General features: G+C 37.5%; 1 protein-coding gene across 7 annotated transcripts in view; it reads right to left on the bottom strand.

Annotated features, from left to right (window-relative positions):
• The window catches only part of LOC128263322 (uncharacterized), a 44,462-nt gene that overhangs the window by 17,402 nt on the left and 14,266 nt on the right, over window positions 1-12,794 (bottom strand). For 4 of the 7 annotated variants that reach the window (XM_052998327.1, XM_052998326.1, XM_052998329.1 and 1 more), the window contains exon 4: window positions 1,074-1,118. The exons of the other annotated variants lie outside the window; for them this stretch is intronic. In XM_052998327.1, the coding sequence (XP_052854287.1) occupies window positions 1,074-1,118 (45 nt within the window). The remainder of the gene's footprint in view (window positions 1-1,073; window positions 1,119-12,794) is intronic. 7 annotated transcript variants of the gene reach the window in all.

The following is a 12,794-nucleotide window of genomic DNA, read 5'->3' as shown; positions in this document are numbered from 1 at the left end:
TAAGCAGTAAAAAATAAAGTTTAAGTAAAAAATTAACGAAACGAAAATGAACGATTTTTTAAATTAATATTTATTTATTATTTATTTAATTTTTTAAATAAATAGGAACGAATCTGTCAGGAAGTTACTAATTTTCAATTAAAATGTGTTCTTTTTCAATGTACTTAAGAATTGTGTTTTATTTTTTGAAAACCATGTCAGTGTCTTAAAGTCTTTTGTTTGCAATTTAATGTGTTTAATATTGATATCAATCAAATAACGTTTTATGTACTTTAACACTTCTATGCCAATTCTATCATATTTCAAGGTATTCAAACCCACAAGTTAAAAAAAAACTTAAGGGTATGTAAACTTCGCCAGACTCCACAGAGGCCGATTTTCTCCTGGTAGTATTTTTAAAATTCTATGCATATTTTTGCCACTTGCGTCTCACTTGCGGTATCCCCACCTTTCCCTCTTGGGACGATGGCGTCATGCGGGCTCGATAAAAATCATGAGGTTTTTGTTATTTGGACAGCTTCTCAGGAGCGCTCAGAGGTGATGTGCGAGATGCTGGGAGACTGCAATTGATGGCAAACTCTCGGCCAAGGCACTGGCTTCACATGTTTCTGTATCTTATGTGTATCTATTAGCCGCAACTATGTAAGGTCACGCCCAGCATAGGACCGCCCCCTAAAAAAAACCATTTCACATGCTGTTCCAAGTCAACTTTGTATCTAGATAAACTTGGTGTGCGAGAAGTGCGAGTGGTTGTAGCTGTTTGCCGTGCCTGATTATGACATTTAACATGAACACGTAGCGAGTGCAACACATGCGAGCGACAGCTCTGGTATTTTCCGCAGTCTTTTGGTATTTCGTTCGCTGCTCACAGCATGACACGCCTGACAGAGAGACCAAGAAAACTGCAATCCAGCGAATTTTCTTTTCTTTTCCTTACCCCAACATTGTAGTGTTCTTTGGGCCAACATTTGAGAAGTTTGAGATACCTATTCATAGCTTAAATTGGTAGTTTAAACACAACTTTGACGGCAGTTGGCAGACAATTGGCCGAAAAATGTTAGGATATTGCTTACGTCTTGATTGAAATTTAGCCAAGTTTGTTTGGTGTTGGAACTCACCTGTAAAGAGACAAATCAAACAAATATTGCATTAGTTAAATGTAAAAACTTGTAGTTTTCATAAAGTGGTACTTTATAAAGCCCCAAAGGCCAAATAATCCCTTTCACAATTTCTAAAAAGATTAAAGATATCAAATCTCTGATCTTTAATTCCGAATGATTCCTGACTTTTAAGGGGGATTAAAGGGTTGAGTAGTCACTAAGCTGACTAATATCTTACACTTTTCTATATTTGAGGAGAATTTTTAAATGTTTAAGCTTGTTCAAAACTTCAATTCAGTTCACCTGCAAATGCATTTGATGGTTATGCTATAAATCTCAAAAAAAAAATTCCAAAAGTGATGTAAAAATATGTATTCACAACTTGGCTTGTGGCGGATAAACTAAAAAAACGAGTTCTATTAAGCAAAATCGAGTTGGCCCAGTCAAGTGTGCCAGCGACTTATTTGTCACTATATCGGTTTTGTTTTGTTTTGTTTTTCCCAGCGACCGAGTGTGGGCGATTGAACACTCGCTCTGACAGACTGACACCCGGCCTGTCTAAGGTCAGGCGTTCACCAGTGCGTATGAGTAATAATTTCTTAATTGTCGCATTAAACAATTAACGGCGCGCTCTATAAATACACTATTATCCAGCACAGTCCTAATTTGTGTGGCTTTCAAGTGCAATAATCTTTTTTGTTTGCATTACAATTTTCTCTGGCTGTTTCGGGGTTTATTTTCGCTCGCTTCGCTGCCTTTAATTGTTTATGTAAATTAGAATTTTGTATTTTTTGCTGCCTGCTACTGATGAGCAATTTAAATACACACGACGAGGAAGTGAATGTGCGCATCGGCAGAAACAGAGGAAATCTGAGTGTATCTTTTGGCTACTTTTGGCCCGGCTCGCAAAACTGATTCACAGGGCAAACAAAGGTGTGAAGTACATTAGCCAGTCGATATTAACAAGATGCTCGTTGAGGGGCTGGGCTTGGTTTAACCGCAAACTAAATTCCAAAATCGATGACTGGCTCGAACAACTCTTGGTGGCTTCGGGCCAAATTGGCTGCCAGTTCTCTTGTCAGTTGTTTTGTTGGATCGGCAGGTGGGCAAAGTTCGCCGGTTCATCCATCTTCATATGTGTCCGGGCACCAGATACCAGCTACCAGCTACCAGGCTTTCCACTTCCGTTTCCTGGCCTGTTCGGGCAAATTAGCTTTGCCTGCCTGCCTGCCTGGCGTTAGTTAGCCAACTTTCAGTACTCGCTTTTGTCGCACTCGTCTAGACTTTCGTTTGATTGAGCGATGACAAGAGACATCTCTGTCACGGCTGTTGCCAGGTCAGCCAACTAACAACCACCGCCACTTGGCCATCATGTTTTGGGCAGCTCTCGGCTCTCAGGTTCAATGCTTCAATTAAATTTGCTGTCAATCAGTTTGCGGGCTTCACACTTTTGTTTAAAAAAATCGTGAACAATTTTATGACTTGTTTTGATTAGGCGAAAATAACTGAAAGGTGTCTGCTGTCAGCCAGCCAAAATGGGTTATTTTGATTTTCAATTAATTGAAAATGGGAGGAAAATAAAAAAAAAATAAACAGAAAACATTTTTAAAGAAATTGAAGTACTCGTCAAATTCAGAATGAGTAAAAAACACCATTAAAGTTTATTAATAAATAAAAGAAGACAATTTTAAAACATATCATATAATATCATATGTTTATTCAGAAATTTTAGTGACTTAAATTTGTTTGTAAGAAAGTGTGTTCTACGCTTACAACTTATTTTAATTTAAGCAACTTAATTAATATTTATAAAACTTAAATTTTATTATTATTAAAAGTTGTAAATATATATTTTTTACAAAAAAGGAAAGGTTAAGTAAATATCGACTTGGTTATTAAAACCTTTTTTAGCTAAGAATTCTGAACAAAAAAAGGTTTATTTATGAAAAAGAAATCATATCATAAATTCCAAGATCAAAGTTGTTTTCTACGTAAATATGTTCTGCTTTTGACTTAATCCGATTTTATGTAAATCAAATATTTTTCATTCATTCATGTTTTTCGTTTGAATAATTGTTTTTACTTTCATCAAAGTAGAACGAATGGTTTTTCATTCAATATATACTATGCATTTTATGTTAATGTTATGGAAAGTATATTCATTTCTATTCTTCAAATTCTCATCTGAGTAGTCTGATTTGAGCCCAGAATTCCGTTTCTTTGAAATAGATCGCCTTTAGATTATTGATCTTGAATATTTTGCTTCTCATTTATCATCGATTTACACCTTTGTCGCCCACTTCCCGATCTCAATCTTTGCGCCAGACAAAAGAGGAACCCAAGTCGGCTCACTTTGTCGGCCTGCCCACAAGCCCAGCGATTTGCCCCGGGCCGTGAGAACTGTGCCAGGTGAACATGCCTCTGCCTCCGCCTCTCGACCATTGTCAACCGTTGCCAGTGGCAGGGAAAAGTTTGCACTATTTTACCTATTTTCTTGTGCAATTATTTATAATAGCGCCCGGTTTCAGACATTAATGCCCGAGAAGCAACGTCGATGCAGGTAGACCTCCCCAGAAACTGTCCTGAGTTCATTAAGGGTAATGCATGCCAAAAAAAGGAGGTAGGCGAAACAAAAAGAATGAAAAGGGAGACACACTGTCTGAAAAAAACACACACAAACAAACTCACACACCGATCCAGACTGGCGCACACCCACATGTATCTGAGTATCTGAGTGCCTGAGCAACTGCGTATCTATGGGATGCTGGGATACGTTCTTAATGAACGCCTGTCGCCTAGCACCTGCTGCAGTTCTTAAGAAAATTTACCCTCATTTGTCGGAGACCATATCCTGCAGGTAGGGAAGTGATTGCCACAGAGTTCCTTCTCCTCCTCGCTGTTTATAAATAATTAAATTGCAACCAGTTCTGGGCAGTAGTTTTATATTGATTTTTTTTTAAGGAGTGGCTGGAATATTCTTGTGATATGGGAAATACTGATGTACACATAGTGTAGTACATTAAAAGCAATTTTAATTTTGTTTAGGATGGAAATTTATGTCCAAAGTAACATTTTTTGCATTACAATCTTAATTAATTTTTATAGATTTAAAGTTCATAAGTAAAAGGTATTAAGACCAAAATTGCAGCTGTTTTGTATTGCTCTAAAATGGCAAGTCAGTCTTTAATTGAATCTGTTTCTTTATAATATATTTTTAGAAGAAAATTAAATGGCTAAATTAAATGACTATTGCCTTAAAAAATACTTTAAAACGTTAAAAGAAAATAATGCTTAAAACAGAATATATTGAAATATGTTTTGATTGTCCATTGAACATATTTTTGCCTTTTCGACGTCTAGCGGTCTGGTATATTCAATAATTCATTGAGGGTGGTCTGACCGACAGAAGAACAACTGCAGAACCTCCTTGGGGTTTCCCTTAAGACTGCCACCTTCCGCCAATCAAAGCCATACTACTTACGCTTCAGGAAGATATATATATGTTTCCCCCCTCCCTCCCTTCCATTGGTATGCCAAACAGAAGTCTTACATGTGTTGGAACGCTTTTGTTTTTACCGCCTGTCACATATGTCATAAGCAAAGTAAAGAAGTCTCGTATTTCCCAGCATTTGCTTATTAGCGTAGGTACTTGAAGGACCCTCGACAGCTGAGGGGCAAGGTTGTGTGGGAAATAGCTACGGTCCTCTGGTCGTTCTACCCCGCCCCTTTTATGACGTGCTAATGGGCGGTAAATATTTTGTAAGCTTCATTGATTTTCATGGATTCGTAGTGGTGTGGGGAAATATTTCAAGTGGGTCATGTAAAACGAAGAAGCCAAATGACAACCAAGGCGAATAAAAATGTTTTCTTTAGTTGATTTTCGAAAAAAAAAACAGAGAAACAACTATTTTATAGTTTTAAAAATATCAAAATCTTTTGTTTCCTATATCTTAACACACACTTTCTGCATCAATAATTTGCAATCAACGCCCACCAAAAAAAAAAGAAAAACAAAAACCTGATCCTAATTTAACAGACATTAAAAATTAATACATAAATATTTTGCTGGTTTTGTGGCGAGAAAACTCGTTGCTTTTCCGCCAAATGAAAATGAAAAACTGGTCAAGCGTTCGTGAGTGACATTTTCAAATGTGGCGAAAACAACTTTGGCAGCTCTCAACCACTTTTTTGTCCTGAATAGACGGTCGCCTAGAGAGTGAAATCTTGACTAGGAAAACAAGTGGCTGGAACATGTGGCTCAAGAGATTTATCAGATGGCATAGTCTCCTGCCAGGCGGCATCATCATCATTAACCACGGCAGTCCTTTGTCATTTTTATCACACAAAAGTAGGAGATGCACGAAGTTTATGATAAATGAAATTTCTGCACCAAGCGGTTGGCCAAACTTTTGTTGTCCGTTGAAAGCAAAAAGGAGTGAGAGGGAATGGGAATGGGAATGGGAATGGATAGCCTCTATCATTATTGTAATTTTCGAACAAAACACGCACGACTACGGTTTCAGTTGGACTGTGGCCAGAAATGGTCTTTTGGCCAGCTGACCAACAGACACCATGTGTGATTGATTGTAATTGAGGTTGGGAAAAGTTGTTGGTGTCAATGTCAAGAGTGAAATGGAATTGGTCCACACAATTACCGTTTGACACTTTTGTGATAAACGCAAAGAGCCAGAAAATAAAGCATTCTTCAAAGTTTTCCAAAGAATCGGGGTTTTGCCATTAGTCAGCAAATCTAAAGAATAAAATGGCAATGTGCTGCCATGTCAATCGGAAAATGGTTGCAAGCATATGTAAGGGATTTCAGTGCGGCTTAAGTTGTTTAAGAAAAATTTAATGGGGATTTGGGGCCTTCTGCCAGATAACCCAATTATATTTCTAGCCACTCACCTAGATTTTTTGTAAAGTTTTGTAATTACACCGGCTTAGTTTTCCCTTCGACCCTCTTCACAGCAGTTAAGCGAAATGTGAACTCATCTAATTAACACACAAACCCAAGTAAGCCCCGGCAAAACTAAATAAACAAAAAATAATTTATACCGGGCATTAAAGCCCAAAAAAAAAAAGGTATACAAACTAAACACAGTCTGTTCAACTTGGTTTTCTTTTCGTCGACTCTGCCAACAATTTCACTTGCGAAAGCGGCAGAGAAAAGCTAGAGAGCTGAATTTGTGACTCGGAATTGAAGTTTAATTCGGAGTTGAAGACCATTTCGTAATGGTCGGCGGGCGAGAAGCTCAAATGCACATTAACACGTTTCAAAATGGGTTCAAAGAAATTGCCAAATTATGGAATATAAACAAAACAAAGTCTTGGGAAAGTTTTTCGAGGGCTATCTGAAAATGTGTCAGAGCCAGAGCCAGAGCCAGAAAATTATGAATGAAATCACGAAAGCACAATGGCAATGGAACAGAAACAAAACCAAATTAGAGTTGCTCTTTATCACAATGTGTATCTTCAACTACTTGAGCAACGATTACCCAAGAAAAAGTTTGAAGAGGGTGTAAAGGGTGCGGTATATTCCCGTTCAAGTTGGAGTCTTATGCAATTGTCATTTGTCTTATAATTACGACAGAGAAAGAAAAAATGTTTAGGTTTTTAATAGCCATTGGACTTGTACTTATAATACGGAAATAAATGTAAGTGATTTCAGCAAAGTGAGCTGGTCACATAATTTAATGGTAAATATAATAATAATAATATATATCATTACAATGATCTAATGATTTATCTTATTTACTATTTTCAGTATTTAATGGCATTTGTTTCCCATGTAGACCTGATGATTGTCGCCTTTTTGGTCTCTTAAAGATGCTTTGAAGTTGAAAATTTCTCTGGCTGGCAAGAAATGGAGCCACAACTTACAGTTGTTTTAAGCCGTAATTAAAATGCGCCATAAGCGTGAATTTTAATTAATTTAATTGTTCAACAAAAAATGAAACGCTTACAGAAAAATGCAAGCTGGATTCCGCGAAGGCCGAACTTTACATCAGATTGAGACATTCCCCCGGCGGTCATTCCCGTATCTTAGAGTTGCGAAATGTATCTGAAACAATTACCAGACAGGCAGTCCTGCCCACGCTAACAACCCGGCTAACTGACTAATTGAGGCCTTCTCGACAATTAGATATAGTTAATAATCCCGCCACAAAATAGCATTCCCCAGTTAAGCGAAAGTATCTCGTTTTTCTCGCTGCCGTTTTTGTGCGCCATAAATTACCATAAAGCGCTGAGCGGGCTTACTCACTTCACAGTTGTCTACCGAGCAGTTCAAGCGACAAGTGAATCACCAGATGATCTTTCCCAAATACGCAAATCTACGTATGGATCTACGTATGTATCTGCAGTTCGACGACAGCCAAACAAATGACGCAAGTTCATTCAAGAAATGTTTGCTTTTTACGAATTAAAAACACATTTTCGTTTCAGCTTTTGCCAAATTGTGTTTCAGAAACGTGATTTGTATGCAAATTGCAATTTTTAAATGTATTTCTGCTCTTCTTTTTTTCGTTTGCGTTTGTAATAAGCGGCCAGCAAAGTAAACTGTATCTGATGGATGCAAATTACTGTAGCGCTGATGCTGGGTGACATTGCGAAGCGTTTTTCATGTTAAAACATAAAAATTAAAATGCCTGCGGTTTGTATTTATGGTTTTCCCCTTACCACACTTTTCTTTTCCCCATTCGCTGTGGTCTTCCGGAGTGAATAAATTTTATTAATGTGGCCAATCGTAAAGTGGACAAATAGTCGAGTTGTTGCGGCTGATAGGTCAGTTTATCGTAAAATTCATGTTTTGATGCCGTTACCATTGTTTATTGTGTTGTTTTGCCTTTATATACATTTTCTGTCATTTTTAACGGTTCTTTGGGGCCTCACAATCAAATCGATTGAGTTAAGCAATTTTGATTGAAGTAACTTGCGAGTGCACCAACGAATGAAAACTGGTTGTGGCTTACAGCTGAATTATGTAATTGATCACAGATCAAGTATAGGAAATTAAATATTTAACAAATGCAAACTTGTCTTGTTAAAGTGGTACCCAATTTATAATGTTTTTCTTAAATTAGAAGACCATAAATTTATCGATTTTTAAATAATCGATTAATTTGTGGAAATAAATGTAAGTTTAAGTTACAAATTATAAAGAATTACTTTAGTTAAAATATTTAAATTACAAATAAAAATTTTGCCTTTGTGGTAGTAGGTATCAAAGAAGTTTTGAAGCTATTTTAATCTAACAAAATCTGCTGTCAAGAAATGATTTCAAAGAAGAATTGCCTGAAATGTAAACTAATACCATCCACACGCACTTTCCAACCCCTTGCAGGCTAAATCTTGCAGAGGAAACTGTCAAAAAGTATCTTTCCCCACTTGACTTTCACATTTCGACGCCATCAAGCAACTGTCAACACTTGTCTCACTTCCCCATATCCCCATTCCCCACCTCCTCACAATTGTGTTTTTATTTTAAACCGAGAAGGGGCACTAAAAGTGTCATTCTTCATTTAAAGAGCTAATTTCTATGGTTTTTGCAAAATCATCAGGCGGGAGTGGATTTATGTAGGAAAAAAGTTTCGGTTCTTGTGAAATATAGCAAACTGACATTTGACATTAAAGTTAAGTGGTGTGCCACTGAAAACTGTTGCAATCGCTCAAAAGTGAACCATTTAAAAGTTTTGTCATTGGTGTTGCGGGAACAAAAAGTGCCTACGATATGATGGCAATCCGAAAGTCAAACCGCTCAGATTTTTCCAGTTAATTTAAAGAGAAAGAGACGCGTTGCCTTGAGGGCAATTTAGAGCCATTGTTCTTTTGGCCCGTTCTCGCTTTTCCCCACTTTACTGCCCTTTACTGCCTCATCTTCAACAAGCCGCACTAATGAGCGTCATGGCATGCATAATGCAAAGGCCCACCACCCACTAGCCACCGCCCACCGCCCACCGCCCACCGCAAGTAACATAATCGCTGCTGTCAAGTGCAGTGCTTCGCATGGGGGCAGGAAAAAGATACAAAGATACTTCCTTGTCCAAGTGCCGAGTTCCACAGTTCCACAGTCGAGTGCACACACATACAAACCAAACTAATGACAATATCAAATTACAAGCGGAGCAGCTGGAAAATTTGCATGACACACTTAGGCCGAGTCGAGCTACTCAGATACTCAGATACTCAGACAACGAGATACTCAGGGAGTGGCGCTTGATGGCTTAAATCCTCAGTCGTCCACAACTTCGGCTTTGGCTGGCAGTTTGTCAATGACTTGTTAGCCATGGCATTTTCTCCACAGCCATGGCAATTTCTAAAAGCCGAGCTAGCAACTTTTGTGCAGAAAATGAAAGTAATTTGCAAAAATCACGAATCGTCTTCTTTAATCAATACAAAAAAGATCGTGTGCTTGGACAGTCAATGGAAGATGTGCTGCACGTCGCACCGAAAAAAATGGAAATATTTTTTTATTACCGACTTGATTCGTATGTAATCTGTTTTTCAAAAACATTATACTACCTTTATTTCTACTTTGTACAATTATTACATATTTGCTTTTCAATTTAACGACGATTCTATTAAAATTATATTACTTTTAAACATAGTAGTTAACGAAATAATGCTTTCTGAATTATCATCAGCTAAGTCAATAATGAGAAAATGTTCACATTGGTTGTTAAACTTATAAAATGTAATTTTAGTCAACATTAATTGGGTTTAGCGTTCATTTAATCTTTAGTTAGCACCAATTATGTTTGGCTAACCGGCAGTTTAGGTTTCAATTAAAGTTGGTATATAAAGTGCTTATATTATCTGTGTTCGAACATCAAATAAGCTATTAAGACATAACAAAACTAAAATGCACATTTTGCTAACCGGTAGTTATAGTGGCCATTAAACTGTTAATATTATCTTCGCTAAGTATCAACAAATAGCAAGCTTTGAGCCAGACATGCCAAATTTAATGTTCAGCTAAAATTGATTAAAATTTTTCTCTGTGCAGATACTCGTATGTGAAAGTCGTCGAGGGTCGCATCGGATCGAATCGGAACGGATCGAAGTTGTGGAGTCTCACGTCTCAACGAAAGTGTGTCCAAAGGCCAGACTAGATGGCTAATGAAATTAACTCCGACTTGGCTCAGTTGGTTTCCTGGCCTGGCCGGTAAATTGGGACAACTGTTGGCGCTTAATTGAAATGCTGAGGAGTGCACGGTGACATCCAGATAAGAACTTGACAAATAAGGAAGCCAGTTATGGAGCCAGTTTACCGATTTCCCGATTAAGTCTGCCAAATGGTCAAATTAATCCAAGATAAGGTTTCAAACTGGTTGGAATGGAAACTATAAAAATGTGTATTTTCTGTGTGTTTTAAAGTAATAAGTTTGTTTTTTTTATTTTAAATCCAATTTATTAGTAAATTTCTTAGGTTTTTAGCTCAGAAATTAAAGCTTAAATGGGTTATATTTAAAAAAAAATGGTTTGCTTAGATCATTAACAGAAATACTTTGTTACAAAAATGGTTGTTATTCTTAGTTAGGAACATTTTTGTATTTAAGCGTCTTGTTTTCAAAAATTACAGAACGTTAAACCTTTTTCGAGGAGATAGTAACAAAATATGACTGTGAAATAAGCAGTTAATACCCTTCAGTTTCGTAATGATGGGAAATACGAAATTAGAAGAAGGTTAGATTAAAATTGCTTTCTTCATTAAACCTTCAAAGAGAGAAATTCCAATTAGATCTAGTTATTTTCTAAGCTATGAACTGGAAATAATTGCCCTTCAGCACTGCTCAATTTCCTCATTTCTCACGATTTCTGGAGCTTCTGCACTGGAGTGCATTTATACACATGTGGAGCACCTTAGGCGGTGTGTTTTTTACTTGCATGCTTGCGGAGCCGACAAATTAACTTCCTGCATACTTATCTCGGCCCACCCAATTAATCAAAAATCAAAACTGGAAAAACATCAACAGCTAGTGGGTGGAGTGAGTGAAACATTCACGCGATACATCTCGGACCCGGAGGAGTAATGGATTCCCATTGATAGCAGCTGAAGTGCTTCCCAACTGATCGCTTGGCATTTTAAAGGTGCATTACTCACTTCGATAAGGTAATCGGAGAACCACAAACGCAACTTAAGGTGGATTCTATTAAAAGCTTTCCACTTACTGACGTCACCGGAAGATCAATGTCTAGTGAGCAATGCGAAAACTTACCTAGAAATAGAAGAAAGCAAGGAAAAAGAATGTCAATAATTTGTTGGAAAATGAGTCAAGTGCGAGGAGATCGATCTAGTGAAAAAAAAGCAACAAGATCACCAAGCGGAACCACTATATATATATACATTATTTGTGTGCATATGCATTCGACTGTGAGGGACATTTAATTGAGTGCGAAATTATTAATATATTATTTGTTGAGGGTTAGCGAACTCTTTCAGCGAGACAGGCGTCCTAATTACCCGGCAAAAATGATTGCTAGAGATGGAACCATATAGAGATCATAAATTTTCAGTATTAAAATAAAATAAAGATTCATCCTTTTCATCGCCGCAGTTGTCAGCTTCTATTTCAGATGTCTGCCATGGGGATGGATATGGATGGCGTAAACACAGACCACATATATACAACATGCAACACATTGACCCTGAGTGGCAACAAAGCGTTGCATTGTTCGCGCCCGATGAGAGAGTGGCGTTTGTAATTAGTATGGGGGCTTCGATCGGACGGCGGCTTTCCTAATTAATAGAGGAATTTTGAAAGGCGGAAGTGGCAGACTCCCAGCTATAAGAAAAAGAAGAGTATACTAAAACTCCACCATTCTACCTGAAGTTATTCTTCTCTGAAGTCATCTTTTCATCGAACACAAGGTCTATTCATCGCCATAAATAACTCCAAATAATTCCAACTGACAGTCGAACATTTTAAATGTCGCCTTTAAAATCAGCCCACGACCAAATTAAATTCAATAAACAAATAAAAAAAAAATAGCCAAACTCGAAATATTTGTCGAGTAATTTTTCCATATTTGGTTGCTCTGCCCAAAAAGGTTAAACTATTTTTTTGGTGCTTGTTCAGTGTTTACGCGCGTGGCCAAATAAAAACTCAGAGATCTACTTTAGCGAATATTTGTATAAACTTTTGGGTCTATTTTTTATGTCACTTGCCGCTGACTTTGGCCTGGCATGCGAACGAAAACTTATCGTTAGAGTTTTATCTTATCGGGGCTGGGTGCAACTTTTTTTTGCGATTTAAACTCTCCCGATGCAATTTCCAAAGACACAAAATTCTGTGTTAATTGCGTCATCTATATATATTTCAGTTCAGCTGCGAAAAAGACGGGGGCACTGGTGGCTTTATGTAAACTCTTAAGTGATTAAGGTCAGGCCTCTAATTAGCGAGAAGACCAATAAACGAAAGTGGGTGAGTTGGGGTGGTGGCTCGATAGGTGCCGCTTTGAAGTGCAATTGCAGCAGAGCCGCAAATTAAATTTGACCAAATAGTTGGGCTCCGGAGTTTACTAGAATTTCGTCATTCGGCAGCTGTTCTCTGGCGGCGCCCCGTATCGATTTCAATTAAATATTTACAAGCGAGAAACATGTGGCTGGTTGATCCCAGTTTCAATGCATTTTTTTTTGTACTCCCCAACTGAAGTCATCAAGGTAAACAGAATTAATATCAGTTGAGTTGTGGC

The sequence above is a fragment of the Drosophila gunungcola genome, unplaced genomic scaffold (genome assembly GCF_025200985.1).
Source record: "Drosophila gunungcola strain Sukarami unplaced genomic scaffold, Dgunungcola_SK_2 000001F, whole genome shotgun sequence".
Classification (NCBI taxonomy): domain Eukaryota; kingdom Metazoa; phylum Arthropoda; class Insecta; order Diptera; family Drosophilidae; genus Drosophila; species Drosophila gunungcola.
This window is presented reverse-complemented; position numbering and strand designations above follow the sequence as displayed.